Source organism: Pipra filicauda, unplaced genomic scaffold (assembly GCF_003945595.2).
Source record: "Pipra filicauda isolate LSUMZ 115617 unplaced genomic scaffold, ASM394559v2 scaffold111_size4109106_pilon, whole genome shotgun sequence".
NCBI classification, from domain to species: Eukaryota; Metazoa; Chordata; class Aves; order Passeriformes; family Pipridae; genus Pipra; species Pipra filicauda.
The window spans coordinates 3,844,056-3,868,549 of NW_024103563.1; the positions used below are offsets into that span (position 1 = coordinate 3,844,056).

Consider the following 24,494-nt stretch of genomic DNA (forward strand, 5'->3'; position numbering starts at 1 on the left):
GCTGGTGGCTCTGAGAGCCTTATGGTGAGCACAGGTGGAACTTGTCTGCAGAGATGGTGGGCACAGGTGGAACTTGTTTGCAGAGATGGTGGGTACAGGTGGAGCTTGTTTGCAGAGATGGTGGGCACAGGTGGAGCTTGTTTGCAGTGATGATAGGCACAGGTGGAACTTGTCTGCAGAGATGATGGGCACAGCTGGATCTTGTGTGAGACAATGGGCACATCTGCAGTGCCAAGGCCAGGCTGATCCTGTTGGGGTGCTGGGAAGGGCTGTTTGTCTGGCCCCAGCAGGTAGAGCAAGAAAACCTTAAACTGCAGCATTATCCAGACCTCGTTGTGGCATCTCGTGGGGAGGTGAGCGTGCTAAAAATCTGTACAGTTTTTTAAGTGGTGTTCCCTCTGCTGAGGAGGAGGGAATGATCTCTGCCATCTGTGCTGTGCCAGCAGTACAGTGTCTTGATGGAGTAACTCCTTCTTTTCTAGTACTCTACCAAGAGGGTCTGTCTCAGCACCTGTATTTTTTTTGCCTTGTGTGTTTTGGGGTTTTTTGTAGGTACCTACTAGACTTGTATTAAGAATCTCCCCCAATTAGATTTAACTGCAGCATGACTTGTTTCCTTGTGGCTTATTTCCCAGGAGAGGCTTTGTATCTAAAAGAATTATAAAGAAGATGTTGGGCTTAGCTATATCCTCATCTTCCATATTCCAAAGACTGGATAGATCCTTGATTGTATGTTTACCAAAATGATTGTTCAGGTGTTATATAAACATGTAGCAATAATATGTATACACTGCAGGCCATGTCAAAATATTTTGCTTGCTGCTGCTAGCAGGCAGAGTGGACAGCAGGTAGTATGAATGTCTGCAAACCTGCATTGCAAAAACCACTGAAAAGTAAATAGGACGCACAGGATCAGCATGATTCAGGAAGCTGTGGCACTGTGTGTGTTAGGTGCCATGGAAACATCTCCTGACGGTAACACAGCCCTCAGCTTGTGCAGGGTGCCTCTGGAGGGACGTGCTGGCTACAAGGAATATACTTTTACAAGCAGTTAATTTCTACCTTCCACAAATTTGGAGTGAAACCACTGATTAGAATGGTGCCTAGCAATTATGCTATGATAAGTTAATTGCAGAGGAACAGCCCAATGGCTGCAATTGGCTTTGGCTGAATTGCACAAATGTGTGAGGGGAAGAAAGGTGATGTGTCTTCTGAACAGCAGAGCTGAAATACTGGCACTCTGCTGCAGTCTAACATGGGAGCAGGTGCCTCCCTTTCGATTTGCGTGAGTAACTTCAATCTGACTTCTTTGGTCCTTTCTTACATCCTTTCTCCTTCCTGGTAAGGTTATGCTTCTTCCCCCAGTGGACTGCTGCATCTGAGGAGGGAAAAGGGAAGGATTTAGAATAGCATTGGATAGATATTTTAGAGGCTTTTTGTAACACCTCGCAGCTTATATAAAAAAATGCTGTAAAATAAGGGTTTGGTGCACGCTGATATTATTAGTTCCTTTTAGGTAATTATTAATGCTGTAACATTAACGTCATGTTCTAAGCCTGCTTATGTACTGTAAGAGCGAAATGAGTTCGGGTGTTTCAAGTGGAGTGTGAGTGCTTGCCATGGCAGCACGGCTGGCCTGGAGCTCCAGCTTGTGGCTTTGCTGCAGGTATGTACGAAAACCAGCTTCACTACAGCAGTTCAGCTACAAATCCATAGGAGAATCTTTCATTTTTCCTTCTGAGAACATAGTAATAAAAACATTTAAGGAGAGGCAGGTTTTACAATGGGTTGGGGTAACACTTAAAAAAAAAATAATTAAAATCTTGCTTTAAAATGAGATGTAGATACTGTTTAAATCTTCCTGGTGCAGAACTGGTAAATCTGGGTGTTCCTAGTTTGAACTTCTGCTGTCACTGCCTGGTGGCAAAGGGTCCTCTCCTTTGTGACTGTGAGCATTACTGCCTGATAGGAACACGAGGGCAGAGCAAGCACTGTGGGTAATGTCCCCTGCCTGTGAGGCAAGCAGGGGGTAGGAGAGGAGGGAAAGAGAATGAGGGAGCCAGGACTCTTTATGGAGTGGCCAGGTAGCATTTCCCCTTTCTCAAATGTCCCTGGGGGATGGTGTTCTTAAATATACATTTAAGTTATATATTCTAAATATATCTAAATATATATTTATATCTATATTCTTACATACATCCCCTGAGGTGCCATCTGAGGGGCTACAGAACTGGTCTGAACCTGCTGTGCCCCCCCCGGAGCAACCCCTCCTGTTCTCACAGGGACCCCTTGGCCCTGCTGGGACAGACAACCCCTGTGACATCCCACGTGTTTCCCAGCCCAAGTACTGGGCAGCCTCTCTGTCCTCACAGGATGAAAAAGCAGCTCCCAAGTGCAGGTTGTTCATGATTTCTCACATAAGTTTTTCCATGAGTTATTGGGGTAAGAAATTTGGAATTACTGGGTGAGCAGACAGGAACCCTTTGCCAGGTTCGAGCTGTGGCTGCTGCTTCAATTCCTCCTCTGTTCCCTCCGTGGATCTTGCATTTTTTTTGTCTCTGAGAATTGGGTAGAAATTCACAAATTTCATGGGGTTGGAAGGCTGTGCACCAGCACTGGGTCGGCTTTTTTCTGACTGTTGGGGTTCTTTTGAGGAATAATGACCTCTCCATGTCCTAAACAGGGCATCTGCCTTGACATGAGGTCCCATTTTCCCTGACTGTAGGTGTGAATGGGCTTTACTGGGATTTACCCTATCACAGATCCTGTTTCAGCTCTGCAGAAGAAGAATGGTAGTATCAGTATTTTAACAATATGCAGTAGAAATGCAGTCTGTACTAAGATGCTACAATAAGGACAATAATTTTACCTAAGCTGTAGACCCTCGGATCTTAAAACAATAAAAGCCAGTCTCTGCTTATCACTTGTCTGGTTTTGTTCCACAGAAATCATTCTCTTCTATTCAAGTCAGGCACACAACAAATAAAGTTTCACCAGACCTACAGTTCAGCAGAGAAAGAAGCACATTTGGTGTTCCTCTGGAAACCCTCCTTCAGGGTGCGACACAATGTGGGGTTCCTTCTCTTGTGACACAGATGGTGGAGTACCTAGAGGTGTTTGGTAAGTTCCTGTTTTCCCTGTTTGTCCTCTGAAAGCTGTTATTCTTTGTTTAAGCTGTATTTTTTAGCTGTAAGTGCTGAAAAATCTATACTTACAATTATTATGCTTTCTTAAAGGAGCTCTTGCTTTTTGAGCTTCATCAACAAATGAGTTTTGAGTTCTTATCACACAAATATGGTAATGCAACCACTGTTTGCTGTTTTATATTTCTTAAACAGGTCTGGAGCGTGTTGGTATATTTAGAATTGGTGGTTCAGTAAATAAAATCAAAGAATTAAAGCAGAAATATAATCAAGGAGAAAAAGTGGACCTTATTAATGATGGAGATGTTGATTCTGTGGCCAGTCTCCTGAAGCTCTTTCTGAAAGAACTACCAGTGGCTGTTTTTCCAGAAAACATTTGTTCTGGCTTGCTAAAAACTTTCCAAGGTACAGAACAGGCACCTTCCAAGCTTCTGTCCTTTCTCTGATAGTGACAGATAATGTGTTCATTGTACCTTTTCTAAGCAAGGTTTTATGTTTCCTTAACCTGAGATTGATGTTTAGTTGCTTTTGATTGACCACGTTTCAATGAACTTGTCTGTAGTCTTTTTTTTAATTCTTTAAGGCTTTTGGACTCCCCAGCATCCTGTGGCAATGCATCTTGCAATCCTATCCTTTATTCTTTGAGAAAGTACCCCTCTGCATGCTTTCTTTTTAAATTGTTTACCTTACTTGTTACTGAGATAACATCTTCGTTTTTAATCTAATCGCCATCATAATGCTGCTTGTGTCTTTATATACCCACTACCTCACTTCTCTCTTTTCCAAGCTGAGGCCTCTTTCTCTATTTAACCTTCCCTGGTACAGGAACTCTTTTGTGCATCCCTGTTCTTACTTAGAACTTTATTTTTATTTTTAGTTAATATTTATTTTTCTAATCCTCTTATAATCTTCTTGGACAGCAGTGTGTGGAGCAGCATGAAGCTTTCAAAATGCAAAGCCAGGACGGGTACTTGCAGCAATACACTGCCTAGTTCCCTATTAAATCTATAATGGCTGAGCTAATGTTTTCAGACAATTCTGCCCAGTGATTTTGACTGATGACTAATTCAGGTGTTTACATACAAATGAGTGAGTTAGATTGCAGGTTGCTTTTGTTCAAGGTGCCAGTGTAAGTGTTTCCAAGGAAAAAGGAAAGAAAGAGAAAGGAATCAGCTTCATGAACTGTGAGAATCTATGCTGAAAGATCTATGGTTTTTTGAGAACACTTTGTCTACTTCTAACTGTCTTGCTGTTATTTTTAAAATATTTTTATTTTTTCCCCCTCTCCATCCTCATTTCCATTTCTCTCATTAATCAGCTGGGCACCCTGGGCCTTAGCCTGCACGAAATGTATTTTTTAGGGCTAAAATTACCCTTTAGGGCATGATTTGCTATTCACAATGTCAAAGCTATGCAGATGTGTCCTGGTGATCTGTGGCAAATTCGAGCATCAGCTGCCAATTATTGAGCAGTACTGTCATCTCAATTCTAATAGCCAGGAGACTTCATCATACTAATTCTGAACTGCTGATCAAATGGAGTTGTTTGTGAACTTATTTTCTGCCTTGTTACCCTTCTTTGAAGAACGAGAACCAAGAAAATGCTAAGTATCTCCAATTTAGATTTTTAAGCATCTCTTGTGTAGCTACAGTTGCATATTTATAGACCAAAGATGTTTGGAGTCTGAGAGCTACCAATTAGTCAGGAAATGAAGATGATGTGGGGCTGAAAGGGTACAATTTCTTATTTCCCTTAATGAGAATCATGCAACATGTGTAAAATCTCTCGGGAAAGTTAAGGCTGACAACCTTATATCATCTTTAAAGGCAGCTTTAAGGATTCAGGTACATGACTACTGCCTGCAATTCCATTAAGAAAGCAGCAAGTGCTGGATAATTCTGTCATAACAGGAAGAGTAGCAGAAACAGTGTATGTAAAACTCAGTATCTGGAAAATCCATGGTACTTAAATATTCATTTGTGAAAACTGCTGTCAAAATTTGGAGTACAAATGATTTGTTTGGGACATATTTATTCTTCACTTTGCTCTAATATATTTTAAAATGTCTCTCTCAAATCTATAGTAATATCTATGATGAAATTGTGTTGATATTAGGAATGCCTGTCATAATTTTTTTTTCCCCCCACCAGAGCACAAAATCAACACAACAGAATGCATAGAGAACATGAAACAGTTGCTGACCTGCCTGCCCAAAGCCCATCAAAACCTTCTTCAGTTCCTGTCTGCTTTCCTGTTAAAGATAGCAATGCACAGTGAAGTGAATTTCATGACTCTGGAAAACCTCTCCATTGTGTTTGGACCTGCTCTATTCAAGTGAGTACTCTATTCACCCACCTCAAACAGTTCTGCCAAGTCACACTTTACAATGAGGCTTTTTGTCATAGCTGTATGTCCAACAGTAAGTGGAACATTTAGAAAGTTAAATATTTATACTGTATATTTTGGGCAGATGTGACAGGTTCTGAGCTGGCTGACCACCTTCATTCTGTTAGGCACTGACTAGACAGGTCCAACCTCAAGGAAGAAAACATCTGAAGAGAAGAGATATGACAGGTGGAGAGCTGTTTTCCTAGCCAACTGAAGTGCAGGCTGCTTAGTTGTTAGACTCGATTCTGAAAAGCTAATGCTGACTTTGACCTTGTAATATCATTAGATAACAGAGAAATTAAGATAGATTCTTTATCAAGAATGAGAAGCAACTCATTCTGCCCTTGCCACTAAAATGCAAGTTGACATCCAGGCAGAGGCCCCCTGAGCTTGCAAGCAGTGACTGCTTGGCTGAAGCTAGACAAGTTATGTGTGGGATGATGGTGAGTGGGCACAAAAGGAAAGGCTGGACAACATGCCATGCAAGTCAAGATGACAAGAAGGAACAGCCTAGTGTGATCAGGTAATGGAGGATTTTTCAATGAAACTAGAATGGTTTAGTTTTTTATCCCATCCTTCATTGTAGACACTAGAGGATGTTAAAATATTTATACCTGTTACATTTGTAAACCTTTGTTTTAGTGGATCATAGCCATGTCAACCTTAATGTGAACTATGAGCCTGTGCCACTTTACAAAATGTATGTGTTAGCAATTAGGATCTTCTATGCAATAAAAAAAGCCTTATTCACTTTTTTTTTCTGTATGTGGCAAGCCAAGTTCATTTTAAAAGTACGTATTCAGCAAAATTTGCACCAATCAATGACAGACTTTGTTTTGGGGTTTTGCTGCTGTTTCACAGGTTTAGCGTCTATGTTTAGTGTCTGCTTACCTGCTCTGTGGGTTTATTGCCAGGTGTACCAACATATGACCTTTGCAGGTGATATAAGTTTATATCTTTAGTGAAAGTACAGCCATGGAGACAAATCTAACATGCGATGTGGTAGGAGTTATGCCATTTGCTCCTGTGAGAGGAGGCTTCACCATGGAGGGTATTTGCTGATGGGACAAGGCAGTTTTGCAATCAAACCCCAAGTTCCTTAATCTCTGCATGCTAGTTAGTAAATGAGAGTAGATAGATGAGGTTTATTTTCAGTGTCTGGATTAGTTGTGTGGTGATACTTATAAACAGGTAAAAGGCTGATACTAAAAGGCCTTTGCCAGAAGACTATCCCTTGACCCCTACACTAACTCAAAAAGGGCTTCACTGACTGTCACTCTTCTGCCATCAGGAGACCTTTGCTACCACCTGAGGCTTCTGTGCATGCACACACATGCAAGAAGACTTAATTCCTTTATTTCCACTCCCAGGTTTTCTGAATGTGTGCCCACTGACCTACACATGAGAATCCAGTATGCTCCCTTATTGACTGTTGAGCTGCTTCAGTTTTTAAATGTCCCACCTGTAGAGAAGCAAGATTCAGGATGGGAACAGTTCCAGGCATGGAGAAAAGCATACAGCAATTGGCAGGACTTTCATATGGACTTTACTGTTATTATGTGGTTTCACTGTATTCATGTTACACAGTGCACAACTGCACATGCCCAGGCTTCCTCCTCCCCCTTTTGCCTGTGCCCTGTTCTGATTTGCTCCCCCATTTGTCTGTCTCCTGCTCCACCCTATGTTCTGGCCCTTTCCCTCCGGATAAAAACCCCGCGTGCGCGCTGGATTAAAGATTCTACCTGCACCCCACCTTTGTGTCTGGGATCCGTGCCGTGTCGCGGCCCCATTCCCCTCCCCCATTTGGACCGCGACACCCACTGTTCTGGGACATGGTCTAGCTACTTCTGAAGATGTCCCTCTGTCTGGTTTTTAAAGTACCCTCAGTGCTAAACAAAGTATTTGTGGCAATGACCTGTCTGAGAAGCCTTGAAAGCAATCAGAGTTGGGTTTCCCTGCTACTGACTTGTCAAGACAACAGCTACAAATAGAAATATGTCTTCCTTATAAATGTTATCTTCAGCTTTTACAGTCATTCTGATCTCACCAGCTCTGGGAGAGAAACCAGTAATTCTGGAGCTCCTTTTTTGTGAAGTGTTTAGCTGATTCTGTCCTTGGAGAGTTACCTCCTGGGATTATGAAAAATCACCTTTTTGGAAGTTGGGTGGAGACAAGAGCTTTGCAACTGGCATTTTCTCTCGGTGAGATTGCTGTACCACTTCCTGCTGAGTGACCTGAGGGCTTCAGTGATTCAGAATAAATCATTTGTATTGTCCTGTAGAGCAGCAAAATTCAAGGTAGACAGCTGTGGCAAATCATATCTGCTGACACAGGGGAAAAAGTCATAAATATCCTTTATGTCTTTCAGAGCCAGAATTAGTGCAATTATCTGCCACATTATGAAACATTTGGCAGCCAGAGTGTAGCTGCACTGGAAACTGAGACATGTTGGGTAGTGCTCGCTATAATTGCTCAGTCAAAACGTGAAGGTTATGAAAAAACCAACTCTAGATCTAATCTGCAGAAATATATGCTCCATTCAGTTGCTGGAATTAACCTCCTGGATGTAATGTCAGCTCCACTTATGGCACTAATTCACTGCAGGTGTTAAAAATATTCTGCATGTATTCTGGCAATCTGCATTTTTGTGCAATTTCTTCTTCCTTCTTTGACATTGAACAACTGAACTAGGTTGTTTATGAGCCTTCTTACTTTAAATTTCTTATCTATTTATATTCAAGTATAAATTCTGTTTGGGATTATCACCTGTCTCAATCTTTTGACACTTTTATTTGTGGAGACCTGTCATGCTTATAGTTTCACTGAAGTGACCGAGTAGGAATATTCAGTAGTTGGAACATGGACACATATGGGCCTTGGGGACACAGAATTAGCATATTAAACTTGCTGCTCATTATACCTTGCAAGCCTAAACTGCATATACCTCAGAATTAGTAGTTATGACAATTGCAACAGAAAAAAATATAAGCCTTAACACAGGTTTTATACTGAAAGTCTAGTTACAGGGTCATGGAAAATTTCATCATGGATTTTAAATGCTAGGAAACTGATATCACTGTTTGTGTGAAACTGAATGTTAAATAAGCTGCCTCTTATCTATTTTTAATCTGTTGTAGCCCCTTACTTTAATGCTACTTACATTCAATATTTGACTGAAATCAGATTCACATTGGAAGAATTCTACTGTATTATTAGTATGTATCTCCCTGTTCAGGGTGATGGAACCCAGAGAGGGAATATATGAAAAGAAGTTATGTTTCAGAAAAAACATAACTAAGTAAAATGTTTTAGTTTTACCTTAATCTTTGAAAACAGATCCTTCTTATTTCTTCTATGGGCCTTTCTCCCTCATGTTATTTTTTTTCCCCATGAGACTGAGTTAAGCTATCTTCACTGCTGTTAAATTGCTTCACCATCACTGTTAGTGTGGCTTTTCTTTTAGATTTTAGACCCTGGAATCTGTTATGGATCTTTTGTGACTCAGTCTTAACATGTGCATGATGCAGCTTTTGTGTCCTTGTCTCTTTGTAGGTAAGGGAACCAGAAGCATAACTTGCAGGTCAGGTCTCAGGCTGCCTACTCCCTGGACTTTGCTTAGCTCCACCCTTCTCTTAACTTCTGCTGTTGCATTCTTTCTGCTCGTTCTCCGAACTATTTATTTCTGTTGCCACTCATCCTCCTTGTGAACTGTTTTGTGTTCCCCTAGTCTCTGGGAATGCCTAGGAAAACGTGTTGCCACGCTTCTGTCAGAGATTAAACTGATGTTCCTTCGATTTCTATGAATATTTCGTTTTGCTTCAGCTTGGAAAAGAGATTTTTGGTACTAACCTCAGTAAGTAAGCCTTGCAGGAGTGCATAAGCATGTTAGCCAGCCAGCTGTTTGCTGCTGCTCACTTTGACTCATTCTTTCTGTACATTTGCAGCAAGCCTCTGCTGGCAGGGAACCTTGGCAGATCTCCTGGGCACAGCCAAGGCAAGGGACTGCGTGGATTTTTTAGCTTGCACTTCGTGGCAAAGAACTTTGAAAAGAGCTGATTCCTGATGATCGAGTTTTACTTGTTCCTTATTTGTAGTGAATGTTCTCTTGTGTTTGATTTTCACTATAACTGATTACAGGGCTTCTATAGTGAATGCAGAATACATTTCAGGAGCTGTGCTCTTCCTAGATTTTCTTCTAGGAACCATATTCCTGGATTTAGCAGTGTGTGAACCTGATTCCCCTGCTGTCAGCCAGTTAATAGAGTTTCTGCTAGTGGCAGAAGTATCTGAACATGTGGGAAGTGACTATTTTACAAAATTAATTAAAAGTCTTTGTGGAAGGTGGCTGCAGAGAAAACTAAAAATGTATTCTATATATTTGGAGTACACACCTGTTGCCACCCGTGAATATCTGCTGATGAGACATTGATATTGGAGTCAGCTGCAGGGGCTTATCCCAGTCTATAGCTTGGATTTGTTTTAAGATGAAAGGAGAACTGGGCATCCAAAACACAGGCTGCTGGTAAGGGAAAGTGGGACTCAGTAAGTGGCGTGAGAGCTGTTTATCTTCATGGATGGCTTGTGCAGTATTGGAGTTAAGAGCTGGTAGAAGTGGATTTGGGAACAGATGTCTAATATAAAGAAAAAAGTTGAAAAAGAAGACAAAGGATGAAAAATATTGCTTCTATGGCCTGTGAGTTGAGGGTATTAATGTTGGGTGAGCAATGAACAATCTCTTAGGATTGCTGTATGTGGGAAAGGCTGTTGCTCAATCAACTATGGTTTACATGTTTACATGCAGCCTTGCTTTTTGTGGAGAAACTGAGTCTCTCCCAAGAAAAATAGGAATTCACAAAAGAAAAATGTTAACCAACCCTAAAGAAAGTGATGAGACAGTAGTTTATCCTGTAAATCTGTCTACATTTTACCTGGCTCATGGCCGGGCTTCGTGAATGAAGATTTGGGAAGGGCTCTACCCACGTTTGTGGCCAATACGGGACAGGCATGACCGACTGCAAAAGGCACAGCAGAAAGACTCCTTAGATGGTGTATTCTGCAAGAATGTGGTTCTTTCTGCATTGTCTTTTCTCCTCAAGGGTGATCCTGCGTGCTTTCTCAAAAGCATCAGCAGCGTTACAGATGGTGTGTCTCCAGATCTCCCGATTGGAGGCCAGAGTAGACCAGTTATGGTGATCAATATGGCCAAGGCTGAGATGTTGTTTCAGGGAGTCCCTGTATCTTCTCTTTGGGGCTCCTCTCTTGCGGCAGCCAGTGGCAAGTTCACCATAAAGCAACTATAACTCTGTTTAAACCATCTTCTTTCAAAAGTTCTTACTGGACTCAAGTTCTTACAGAAACAACAGTAAGTTTACAAAAGAGGAATGTGAATGAAAGCAACTGGACTGGGCCCACTGTGTATGTTTACACTTTAAAATTGCAAATGAATAATGAATGTACTGATTTGGCAAACAGAAGACTGGTGTGTTCATGTTCCACATTAGTCTCCAGAGTTTATGAATGTCTTGTTTAAATATTAATACTGTGCTGGGTGGAACTGAGTTGGTGCAGTGTGGCTGGAGAAGGCCATAGATAGCATTTATGTAAATGTTCTCGAAGCTTCCCAATAGTTCACAGGGGGAATATACAGGTCCTTCAGGGAATGAGATTAGAATCCTATACAAGGATCCCTTGACTTTAATTTATTCCAATTTAGCATGGATACCACAAGTTCAACTATTATTTATTTTTTCAAAATAAATATGTGGGGAAAGCAAGAAATAAAGAGAAAAACCCCCAAACTCAACCTGTTAATGGGAGCATCTGCAAGTTTCCCTGCATGATGTGCTTGATGTCTGTGGATTTATAAATTAATACGCTGAAGCAGTTTGTTACCTATGGGGGGTTTTTCCAGGCATTTTTGGTAATAAAACATTCCAGTGATCAGAGTTCACCTTCATAAGCTAAGCTAGTACAAAACTACTCTCTTCGGCCCAGTGTCAGTGAGTGCTGGCAGATTTCTGGGGCTTTTTCTCCCATTCTCAACAGGAGAAATCAAATCCTTGATTTTCTGAACCTTGAGTCTGAGTCGCTGTCAGGTTCTGCTGTGCTGCCACAAAGACTTGTGTTGTGGATCAGCGAACTGGAGCTCTGACACTGCGAAGGTCCCAGTCTTGTGAACCCACCAAACTGTAGGTCCCTGTCCCAACAACTGCTTGTTAGAAATGGGGAACTCTGTTTTCATCCAGTCACTCAGCTGGCTGCTTTGCTGAATTATCTTGGGCCCTGGGAGGGCTCCCTGTGTGACTCATGATTAGCCCCTGATCTGAGAGCTCCTAAACTTAATCCACCTCCTCTTCCCTTAGGGTCCCTGTCAGTCCCTTGGCTTGCGAAGAGCAAAGGCTTTACAATGGCCTCCTGCTATATCTTCTTCAACACCATGAGATGCTTTTTGTTGACCTGAACCCTTGTTTCTCACAGAGACAAGCAGATGGCCTTCAGGTAAGAAAGCCACAGTAATCAATTCAGCAAGTAATCAAGCACTTCATTATGTTGAAACCTACAAATGGAAATATAGTTGCTTATCCTTAGTGTAAGTAATGACTGTAACTTGTTCCCAGCAATGTAAATATTCATGATATACCTAAACCAGAGAGGAAACATGAGTATTTAAAATTTTGATTTTTGAAAAATTTCAAATGCAAAAGGTAAACAATAAAATTTGAAGTTGTTTCCACTTTAAATGTGTTAATGCCAAGCTTTGTTAGATCAAAGCCACTGGATTTTTTCCTTGAGTTGAGCACTTTTCATTTTGCGTATATGTTTGTCTATACATTGGTGATGCAGAAAAGCAAAACCAGAAGGTTGGAAACCTCTCTGTCCCTTTTTAGAAGTCACTGTGTGTGTTTCAGCTTCTCCTTGGGCACTTTCTGTTGTAAAACGTTGTTAGTACTTCGATTCATTTTTTTGCCTCTGTCAAAAACTCCTGGTGGAGAAAACATGATAGACAAAGGCTGGTTTAGGGAGAGGGTCAATATAAATCTTATTGTCAGTTTGTGATATGATGTGTCATTGCTGCTTAACTTGAAATCGATTTTTAGAAAAAGACATGCAGTTCCCACACATCCTTGTGGCTCATGGCCAGACTGGTAACAGTGTGCCAGGAAAAGTGATGGACTATGGAAGAGATTTCCATTGTATGTAAATGTAGATGCTGCTGCTTGTGTTTATGACTCCTTAATTTTCTGTCTTCCTTCTCCGAGTATCTCTGTTAAGAAAAACCATCAAACTTCAAATACAAAGTCAAATTCAGTATTTAGAACATATTGTATATCCCAAGCAGAATATTGAGACACTAATGCTCCTTGGAAGCTTTCTTTTAAAATAAAACCTGTCCAGAGGTAGGTATAAAGAACAGAATACTCTGATACAAGGATGTTTCTACAATATTGCTGCCATGCCATGTCCCCATCTCTAAAACAGGGAGATGGTTTCACACTGAGATGGTGTTGGAGCCCCTGCCTCCAGCTCCTCTTTCTCTCTGAAGAAGTCCTGTGTCACTACCACCTTTGAGAATTTCTGCAATCTGTATCCAAATGAGCAAATAAAATCGAAATGTAGCTTCTGTTTGCAAAGCTAGAAGAAGCATCAGCAGCTAAAAGAAATTGGGAATGTATTAGAGAAGCCAGGAAACCTGGCTTTCTGTTGCAGTGCTTTTGTTCTAGAACCAACTCCACTCCCTGTAATTCTGCAAAATGTCACAGTCTGTCTGGGATTGTGGTGATGTGGGAAAGACTTCTGCTGAAAAGATCCTTTCAAGCTCTTTAATAAAACCTCAGACAAAGCCTAGCCATGGGGCACTCTCCTGCTCTGAGGTAAGCTTATGAAAAAAATCCCAGCTGTGGGTGAGAAGGGAACTCAGTATTCTGTGGCTGGTCTTGTTTTTGTAATTTCTGGCAGGAAATCCAGCACATTGGATAGGTACCCTTCATCTTTCATAATACAACAATTGCTCAAAGTCCATTGAACTGGAAACATCAAAGTTAGGTTTACAAACCAAACATATTAAGAGTGTGTGTTTTCATTCCAGCAAAGAAAGCAAAAACTAAAATGGCAAACCTGGCTCTGATCCCTTGTTGTGCCCTGGAAATGAAACTTGCTTTTACTGGCTTTGACACAGATACTTGACTTAATTCCTGTAATTTTGTTGCTGTTGGGGTGCCTTTTTTCTATTTTTTTTTTCCATTTCAACGTTTTAAGTTAACCTAATTAATTGAGTTCTGACAAATTAAAGCCATGCCAATCTGGCAGGGATGCCATGCAGCTGACACAGGCTGTGTTGCTTGTAGGCTGAGGTGGGCAGATTGATTGTTCTGAACAGAGTTCTTGGTATCTCAAAGCACCAGGAGTCATCCCACTTACTCTGTGTCTGCAGGCTGATCAGACTGACAGACTGGGAGATGAATTTGCAAGTTTTTGAAAGGCACCATTTTAATAGTTCAGAGCTATTACCCTAGGTTGTACAGTAGATTATTCACAACCACCTATTCCATATAAAGATAGTGATTTAAAAGTTATATCCAGGCTATGATGTATATTTTAACTTGTCCTTTTTTCTGGCCATGTATGTTGTACATTTTTTTTTCATGAAAATAGAGTCAGAATTCTGTACCCCAGGAGGGGGGTTTGTGTGTGTGTTCTCTTAATAAATTTTATTTCATTTTTAATTTTTTTTTTTATTTTTTATTTTACTTTAAAAAAAATCTTCCCACCGGAGAATTCACTAATTTTTAGAGCTGTCCTATAACCTTCTGTCTTAGCTCACAAACTGCACTGGTACTAAACTGATCTTCCTATTTGGATTAAATACTTCTTTAAAAAGAGGTTAGACCCTGTGGTGTTTGTTTTGACCTGAGGCCTCTCTGGATAACTGTGTTTTAACCCAAGGCATATCACTGGCTGTGTTGGAGGTGTACCAGATAATCTTAACTTCTATAGAGTAATTTAATTATGAAGCAAACCTTGCTAATAGCAATTTGTCATGCTGTTTGCCCTCATTGTTTCTGAATTTTAAACTCTAAATAGAAGTTGACTATGGATTTTTTCTTTTTTTTTTTTTTTTGCATCTAGTACAAGAGTGTTTTTCCCTGTCTTCCTTTTGTACAAAAGTCACAGATAAATCCTTCCTGAATTATCCTTGCTACCTTTGTCTTGCAAACAAAGAGAAGCATGACTTTATGGGCGTGTACAAGCCACTGCCTGTATCTCCATTAAAGCATGGGTTGGTTAGAAAAAGTGCCTCCACCCTGAGGAAAGGAGTCTCATTTCTTGTTTTCTTCCCTTCCTTTGTTCTTTTATCGTGCTTTACTGTGTATCAGAAAGGCTGCAGGGATTGCCTATTGATTGGGTCCCATGTGGCTTCTCATTATAATCCATAGAACCCCATTATAAAGGGATTGCAGAGATCCAGGGGATGGGGGAGTGGAGCTGGACAGCATCCTGGACCTGCAGGTTGACCACAGACATCTCAGAATGAAATTCTAAAACTGCAGTGTGGTTTGGAGCTGGCCAGAAGAGTGAAAATAAATATTTCATGGATACTTTATCTACTCAAATTATGGTTTTATTGGGAAGGCTTTTGTGGTCTGGAGAGTTCTGTTAAATTTGTGGTTTTAGCCTTTTTCAAAGAGGATATGGATGTTTCAGCATTAAATCTGTTCTGTGAAAAAAATGTGGTGCCTCACTCTCATCTGAAGGTGCCGTAAAAGAGAATTATGGTCTCCTAAATGGAATCTCCTCACTTTGGAGGACAGCAATAATTTAACTGATGTTTTACTTTGCTAATCCCGTGACAATGCTTGTTGAAGTAGCTGAAACCTTTCAGAACAAATGAGCAACCAGACAAACAGATACTTTCTCATGATCTGAAGTTTCCAGGTTAGACTAAATTATCTTGTCAAAATAATTTTTTCTGGATAGGGGAAAACAGTTCCAATTCCTATTTGTGGCTCTTAACAAATTTTTTCCTAAATTTGAAGTGGTAGAGGTGTGGATTACTTTGTTTTATTTAAGTTCTTTACTTAGCAATGGTATATTTAATTGGCTTTATATATGAACATAGCAAATCCTGCATGTACCATGTGAACTGCCAGGAGATTTGTCAATTTTTACACAGGGATTGCTGTTACATTATAGGAAGATTTCTTCATAATATTTCCCATTGCACGGAAAGTCTATTTTCCCTAATCTTTGTAAACTTGGTAAAACATGGACTCATTAAAAATTACATTTTAATTTTTTATTTGAGTACTGAGCAAACCAGAAGACTGGATGAAAAATGCCATACATAGAGATCAAAGTAGGACATATATCCCCACAAAAACATTGCGGCCAACAGATTGTAAGGATGTGGGTTTTTTCTTCTGGAAAAGCAGTGCAGAATATGTAGGCATAAGGATTTGATAAAAATTGCTCTAGCCTAATTAAGTTTGACTTAGAACAGCCCAGATGCATGTGGCTGGAGTACTCATTACTCCTTTTGGGTCTTCAGTGCCAGAGCCTGTCTGCCTGTGGGTGGAGGGAATAGGGCATGGAGCAAGTGAAGTCCTTTCCTGTGCTGTGCCTGGGATCCACAGCAGCCTTTCCTTTGTGCTGGATCCACTTGGAAATGACAAGTGTGCCTGGTCTCCGTTTTTTGGTGAACTGCAGGGTGTGGAGGAAGTGTCACTGATGTAATGTTTGCTCCAGCAGTGCTGGGGGTTCCTCTTGACTTGCTGTACAAGTGCTCTGGGACACTGCAGTCACCCTTCAATCCCACAAGTGGGTTTTGCTGCTGTCTGCATTTCTCTCTGCTCCCTTCCCATATACATAGAATTTTTTTCTTTTTCTATTTTTTTTTCTTTGTCTTTTTTTTTTTTTTTCCTCTCTGGGGACGGCTGCACTAGGAGAGAAGCTTGGCAGGAGAGGGTGTGTTCTGTCACACCACTGGCTGTGCTTTACTGTAACAAGCAGCTTGAGTACAGAGGAGAGAAGCTGGTCAAACTGAAGTGCTGAGATTTTTACTGCCATCAATAGTGCAAGAACAGAGCTCGGGCACACGCCCTGGCTGATTACACCGATCACTGTCTGTTCTTTGATACGAATATTAAGTGTGCGAGAGGGGAAGGTGTTTCTAAAATTGGTCACTGATACAGGCCTTTCCTGGCTTGGAAAAATACCTTTGAAGGCACTAAGGGTACAGAAACTATCTTGATGGAGACTTTTCTTTGTTATTTCTCAGTCTGTGAATGCCCATTTTTCAGTGTGGCTGAGAATAGAGCATAAAGCTCCCACCATATCCAGACTCACAGAACTTGTGTAGATTACAGATTAAGGAGGTTTATCTGCAGTTTGTGAAGGGGAGCAATACCTGATGTGTTCAGAGTGGCAGCCAGTTGCTTTGCTTACTGACATCAGCTACACTACAAGGAAGAGGATTATAATTAATCAGCTGGTCTACTCATTAGGAAAACACAGATCTCTGCTTTCAGAGGATCTGTGTGGTCTTCCTCTGATGTTTAAAACATTTGCCACAACACCCAACCCTAAGACTTGCGACTCTTTAAGATTTTCGGGCATCTCAATGGTTGCAGCGGAGGATGGAGCCGGCAGTGTTTTCTTCCACTTGGTGTCAGCATTGTTCTCCTTCACTTCAGAGCTGTTACGTGCTTTGAACATAACCCTTTAATATGTTCTGAGTACCTATCTTAAAATTAGGTATTACGTTTCTATTTTTGTAATGTGTCAGAACATCAGCCTGTTCCTTCCTCAGATAGTTAACTGATATCAGAGAGCCATGAAGGAAGGGTATGAATTCACCTCCAAACCATTATGAAGTGCAAGTCTTTTTTTATTTTATCCTGTGTCACCTTTCTTACCTCAGCAGGACTGCCAATAAAATCTCTTCAGCTTTTGTATTCCTTTTCTTTGGTGAACACGGACAATTTGACTTGTTTGCTGCTGATTGGGGCTTTTTGAAAAAAACAACGTTAGATGTGAAGTCTTTGATAGGAAAGTCAGCCCTTGGGAAATTAAAAGTATTTGTACTGAAAGGCTTATGATATACAAGCATCAAAATATTTCAGCCTTTTAACTTGTCTTTGGCTGTAAGAGTAGCGGGGGAAGAAAGACATTATTTTAAACCCTTAGTGACTTTTCATTTCATGCAAGGTTAGGATCGGGAGCAGGAAATGTTTCAGAAAGGCAGGCAAGAAATGTACAATATAATACAAACCTGAAAAAAAATCACCGTCAAAAAAAAAAAAAAAAAGAAAATCCAGCTTTTCATTTAGTTGTAGTTAGTTGTAGTTACAGAGCTGTGCGACAGTGAATTTAATGGGCATATTCTGAATTCAGAGTTTCCCCTCAAGCTGCCTCTCCCACACCCGGCAATTCCTAGATTGCTTTGTTCCTCTCTAATTAGTTTATTTCACCCGATCTAGCAAATATGCAAACATCCTTAAGCACTTAAACAACACAAATTGAGAGAAGAATAGGGCTAGCACTTGCGTGTAGAAAGGCTTGGCTGAATCTTGAAAGGATATTAGCATGTTGTAGCCTAATGCAGTTTTACTCTCAGTTTATTTGGGTTTTTGCTGTAGAGCAGAGGCAGCGGTGTTTAATTTGTTTGCTTCAAGTAAAAATGAAAATGTATGTTCATGAGTCAGCATTTCTGCTGCATAGTTTCCAGATGCATGAAGCTAAATGCTGGGTACCTTTTTATTTTCCTACGGAAAGGAAAGGATGAAATAAGCCTGTAATAAAAGTACAAATGTAATTGAGACAAAACCATGAGAAACAAAAGGAAATGTACGGCGAAGCTGTGCGCTACACCTGTTCCCCAGGGTTCGTGGTTAGAACAGTTTAGTCCTAGTTGTCTTGACTTACTGGTACATCTTCTTAAAAAAAATATTTGTGTGAGAAAAAGGGGAGGAATAAGTTGAAAAAGACCATTTTTAATTTAAGCAAAGATTGCTGCAGTTTGGATTTGCATGTATGGGTTGGTTTCTGTGGCTGGTAATTTAGATGGACGCTTGAAGCTGAGGTTCTGTCAGCACCCTTAATCCTGACCTTTCAATTTTCACTGACCATCTGCTTTAATTAGATGTTGCCCTATTCCCAGGGGACTGCAGATGTGCACACAAGGATTCTGACTGGTAAAGAAATACTAGTGTGGGCTTTAGGCTGTTCTGCCAAGTGCTGGGGCAGTCAGCTGTGTCTGGAGAGGGTCATGTTAAAGGATGCTGCTCAGGACTGAGCTTTTCTCTAAGCTATTAGGACAAGGAAGTACTTGAGGGGTTGCTGCTGTTTCATCCAACGTTGCTTCCAGTATGCAACTGGAACTTTGCCTGGGAGTTGCTGGTGTCACTGGGGTGCATGCGAGAGCAGCTGTAGGAGCTCAACTTTTGATTACCTTTCATGGATGGGAATTCGGGCAGAGCAGGGAGCCAAATCTACAGCTAAAAACTGACCTCCCTTCCACCTTGCCCTTGGAGTGACTGAGAGATGGAGAGGTTTGCCAAGATGAGAACTGCTGGGACCTCTGCCTGGCATAGGCAGGAGACAGGCCTGCATGCTGGGTAAGGATCCCTGAGCAAACCCTGTAGGCAGGGAAATGTAAAGCTACAAAAGATAAGTGTGTGGGTTTAAGTAGAGGAGGACAGATGTCATAGGGAGTTCTTCATGGACCTTGAGCTCTGTAGGTTTAGGATTTTTGTGTGTATTATTCATATTCTTTTACCCTCCAACAAAGACATTATGCTGATGGGACTACCCTGAAAGAAAAGATATACTACTTTAAAGAAAATTTAAAAAAACAAAACAAACCAGAAAGGAACATTTTGGTCTACCACAGTCTACACAATGGCTTTAGTATTTTCATGGAGTTGTGACGGAAGTCAAGCAAAGAAATTGTAATTTAGAAGTCTTCACCTGATGTATTTCAGTTCTCTACTTTCTCATTTGATTTTCAAACTCTCTGGGAATTCCATGGATAGTTTTGAACTTTATTGGTCAATACAAGAGGGCCATGCAGCAATAATAGAGAGTGAGCTGGATTTGCTATAGGCAGCACACTAACTCAAAACCATGCAGTACCTATAGATTATGTTTATCTTTTGCATATTTTCATTAGGAAAGTATAGCTAGCAATCTGCTGCTTAATTGCAAGAAATGATGGATAAACAAAATATTTCCTTGGTTAAATGTCTGATCTGCTGCCTTACTTCTCTTCCAACTCTTGCTTTCATGTCCTTAAATGTTTAGTCTAGTTTCTAGCTGTTCTGCTGATCATTTATATTCCATGATGCCTTCCATGCTTAACCAAAATGGTCTTTGGGGTGGAGGGTGGGAGAAGAGAAAGATACATTGTGTTTAAAATTAATATTAAAATGTCTACAACCAATCCAGATCCATGCAATTGTCATTCTTTATGAAGTCTGTTTGTTTCTAAATTCCGCATAGCAAAACGGGGAGGGGATTAATTCATTTGTATGCTTAAAATTCACAGATATGCTGTTTCTAAAAGTGTGCTTAGGGATCTGCTAAACCACGATTTTAAAAAAGGAAAAAAGAAAACCCACACCAAACATCCAACTTGGCAAAGCTTTGCTCTGATTTCTGTTTTTAAACCTTTGCTAATATCTGAAACACATATTTCTAAGTTTTTCTGTGTTTTCCTCCAGTGAAGCCTACTTTATTTCTTTAAAGTAGAGAAGTTATACTGAGTCAAAATCAAAGAAAAAAATAAGAAGACCTTTATGTGCAGGAAAGGAGGGCAGCATTTTTTATATTCTTATTAAACTGTCTCTCCTGAGAAGCTTGGCACTACCACAGCCACTCTTTTCTCTCAAGAAAAGAAACTCTTCAGAGTGGGATATGGTAACTTCAATTAAAGGACAGGTCGGCTCCTAAGAATACTGAGGGGAATGATGAATCTCTTCAACTGCTTCCCACTTAATAGGTTCTACAATGTGTAATCTTTCCCTCTTTGAAATTTTTATATAGCTTTGGATTTCTTTTTTTGGTTGAAATTAATTTTAGAGTTGAAGGGCTGCTACTGTCCCTTCATGGTCATCAACTGTGGCTTTTCAATTAGTTGAAAGGGAGAAAAAATCAGTAACAAAAAACAGAAGAATAAATTAACTCTTGGATAACAACTTACACTTCAATGCAGAAGTTGAGAGCAGTGTCCTCATCTCACCCTGTTGCAGCTTTCCACTCTGAACAAAATATTAATTCTGGAAACTGCTACAAAGTCTTTAGGTATTCCCTTTTCCTTTTTCCCTTTTGACTCCTCTACCAATTTCTTTTTCTTGAATGTCAGTGCGTTATATACTTCTTTGAAACTTTGTTGTTACAAAGTAGAACAAAGTCATGGCATTAGAGAGTCTTTATTTTTATTTCTGGTTCCTTGTTAAATTAAAACAAATGGGAAGAAAATTTCACTAGTCCAACTCACTTCACACTTATGAAACTATTGGCTCTCAGTCTAATATGACACTCAATCATGGCTGGGCTTCGCGAACGAAGATTTGGGAAGGGCTCTACCCACGTTTGTCACAAGCGCGCTGGTGCCTAAAAAGGCCAATATGAGACAGGCATGACCGGTTGCAAAAGGCACAGCAGAAAGACTCCTTAGGTGGTAAATTCTGCAAGGCACGATTCTTTCTGCGCTGTCTTTTCTCCTCAAGGGTGATCCTGTGTGCTTTCTCAAAGGCATCAGCAGCGTTATAGATGGTGTGTCTCCAGACCTCCCAGTTGGAGGCCAGAGTAGTCCATGTTGATCTATATGGCCAAGGCTGAGATATTGTTTCAGGGAGTCCTTTTATCTCCTCTTCGGGGCTCCTCTCATGTGGCAGCCGGTGGCAAGTTCACCATAGAGCAGGATCTTAGGGAGGTGGTGGTCCTTCATCCTGGAGACGTGCTCTGCCCATCGCAGCTGTGTTCTCAGTAACATGACCTCAATACTTGTGATAGCTGCTTGCTCTAGAACAGATGTATTGGTCACACAATCTGACCAGTGGATGTTTAGGATTGTGCGGAGGCAGCGTTGATGGAAGCGTTCTAGGAGACGCAGGTGGTGGCGGTAGATGACCCATGATTCAGATCCATATAACAGAGTAGACAGCACAATGACTCTGTAAACACTGATCTTTGTACTTTTCTTCAAGTGTTTATTTTTCCAAACCCTTTTATGAAGCTTTCTGAAGGCACTATATGCCTCTGCTAACCTGTCAATCTCCCCGTCAATCTTACCGTCCGAGGAGATGAGGCCGCCTAGGTAATTAAACTGCTGGACTGATTTGAGCACTGATTGGCCAGTGGTGATGTGGGGATGATGGAAGACTTCCTGAGGTGCCGGTTGATAGAGAACTTCTGTTTTCTTTAAACTGACTTCGACACTAAAGCAAGGAGAAATCACCTATGTATAAATTAGATATTGTACTGATAGAGGTGACGTAAATTGCTTCTCACAGAGAGGGATGGAAGGTTTCTTCCCTACCTCAATGCTTCTCCACCTGGTTCTCTAGGTCTTGTTGCAGACTTTGACTCTTTGTTTTGTTTTATTTTGACTATTTGTTTGTTTGTTTTTCCCCTGGAAGGGAAAATGTTGCAGAAAATCCTAGTGAATTTCATGCTCTTCATTGGCTCTCAGTTGTTTTGGGTAGAGAATAAGGGCCTTAGTCCAAATGTTAGAAGCCATCAATGGATCAGTGCCCAGCTATGCTACTGAAAAGGTTATTTCTGTATCACCTCTGCTCTGATGAGGTGAAGCTCCCTGGGTAAAGCCAGTTTTGTGTCTGGAATGTTCTTGTGGAAAGGAGAGTACTGTTCCTGAACCAAAGTACCTTCAAGGCATTTTATGAGATGAAGTATTTAACTAAAGGCAGAGAATCATAGAATGGCTTGGGTTTGAAAGGACCTTAAAGATCATCTTGTTCCAACCCCTGGTCGTGGGCAGGGACACCTTCCACTAGACCAGGTTGCTCAGAGCCTCATGCAACCAGGCCTTGAACATTTCTAGGGATTCACAACTTCTCTGGACAACCTGTTTCAGTGTCTCACCACCCTCACAGCAAAGAATTTCTTCCTACTATCTAATCTAAACCTACTCTCTTTCAGTTTAAAACCATTCCCCGTTGTCCTATCACTACATGTCCTTGTGGATAGTCCCTCTTCGATCTTTCTTGTAGGCTCCCTCCAGGTACTGGAAGGCCCCAGTTAGGTCACCCCAAAGCCTTCTCTTGACAAAAAAAAATATCAAGTTACTCTTCTCCTCTGCTCATACAACAGGCAAATTCCCACCATAGCAGAAGCAGATCACAAATTCCATTGTGAAGATCATTAAGGTTAGGAAAAACCTCCAAGATCATGGAGTCCAGCCTTTAATAATGCTCTTCCAGTCTCATCACTCTAGGTGCTGCTTAGTTATTACCATGAACAGGTTGGAATATCTTAAGCGGAACACATATTTTCACTAAATAACAGCACCCTCTTGGCATTTTCATGGGGCATCTGCATTCTTTCCTCCAATAGGCAACAAGTCAACCAATTCCAACCAAAAAAGCTCACCATGCAAGTAAAACTATTGAGGGTTTGAAGGCACGGTTGGGTCAGGTGAAGAGGTGTGTGTTGTTCCTTAGTAGTCCTTGTGAATTAACCTTGGATTCACCAAACAGTAGTGAAGTAGGGGTGATGCTACATTTCTTTCATTAGTCTGCAGCAAAAAGACCCTATGCAGGACAGCCCAGTGCTGTGCAGAGGGGCCACCACTGGCTCTGTGTTTCTCAGCAGGCTGGATTGGGTTAAATATATATTCCTGAATGTGTTATGCATGTATCAGTTGTTTTTAAATGATGAAATACAACAAGTTCAGAGCAACTGACTGCACTAGGGATGTGGCCAGGAATCTCTTTCATGTACTGTTTTCTTTTATTTTTAAGTAAGGTGGACAGGAGTTCAAAAGGGTGACTGCAGTCTCAACTGAACCTTTGAATAAAGGCTCTAAAGTGCCAGGAAAAATAGTGGATGAGGTTTCTTCAGTGTTGTCTTTCTTACTGAAGAGAGTATTAAAATAAAATTAAAAGAAAAAGAAAGAAAAAAAGCCTGTAGTGCTTACAAAATTCTTCTTAATCTTGCCCTCTCTCTTTTGGAGACTTAAAACCTGATCCTAAGCGTAATCCAGAAAAACATGTCAAGAGGATTTGTTCATAAGCGTACAGTGTGTTGACATCAGCAAACTCTTACTGTGGCTGTCATGTTCCCTATCTTGAAGGCTCCTTCTAATCTTCTGGCAGCATTCAAGTTCAGTGCTTTCCATTTTGATTGAATTAATGAGTGGGGTTTAGATGATTCCCTGATTCTGAAACTGTCAGAATTTTTACAGCAGTGTGTTTTTAAAGGCTATTTTTGCCCTATTTAATAACAAGTAGGACATCTGAGTGCATTTCTGTATTGTTTAAATTGAAAATACGTGGCCCATTTGGCAGCAGAGAAAATGGTAATTGAGAGCTATATTTACGTACTTATCTTGCCTTTAAGTTAATCTCCCGTTACTAGTCTTGAGCCTTTCAGGTTGCTATAGAAACTGCCACAGCCTCCAACTGTGCCTCTCCCAAGACTTAATTGCATTCTGAGTTTCATAGGCTCCCTATTAACCACAGCACTGGCAGACACGAGCATGTTCCAGAATGAGTTGAATTAATGGTTCAGTATGATGTATGCATTTCTTAATATTATGTTTCCATATCCCTTTTCAAATTTTTCTTTACCAACTGATTAAGCTCGTCTGTAACACCTAGTGATACCACAGGGATGGATGCTCTCTGTTGGCTGCTGCTATATCTGACGTTTTCCAGTCTTTGATGCCATCAAAGTAGCTGCAAGAGTCATTAGTTTTAAGGACCATTTTTTTTCCCCTTAGAGAAA

At 40.7% G+C, this 24,494-nt stretch overlaps 1 protein-coding gene across 2 annotated transcripts in view; it reads left to right on the forward strand.

Moving 5' to 3' along the window:
* The first annotated feature begins 1,015 nt into the window (after positions 1-1,015).
* Positions 1,016-24,494, forward strand: part of LOC114001089 (protein FAM13A-like) — a 77,480-nt gene continuing 54,001 nt past the window's right edge. For both annotated transcript variants that reach the window (XM_027745967.2, XM_039382830.1), the window contains exons 1-5: positions 1,016-1,285; positions 2,946-3,120; positions 3,339-3,548; positions 5,294-5,477; positions 11,894-12,029. In XM_027745967.2, the coding sequence (XP_027601768.2) occupies positions 1,256-1,285; positions 2,946-3,120; positions 3,339-3,548; positions 5,294-5,477; positions 11,894-12,029 (735 nt within the window). In that variant the 5' untranslated portion in view covers positions 1,016-1,255. The remainder of the gene's footprint in view (positions 1,286-2,945; positions 3,121-3,338; positions 3,549-5,293; positions 5,478-11,893; positions 12,030-24,494) is intronic.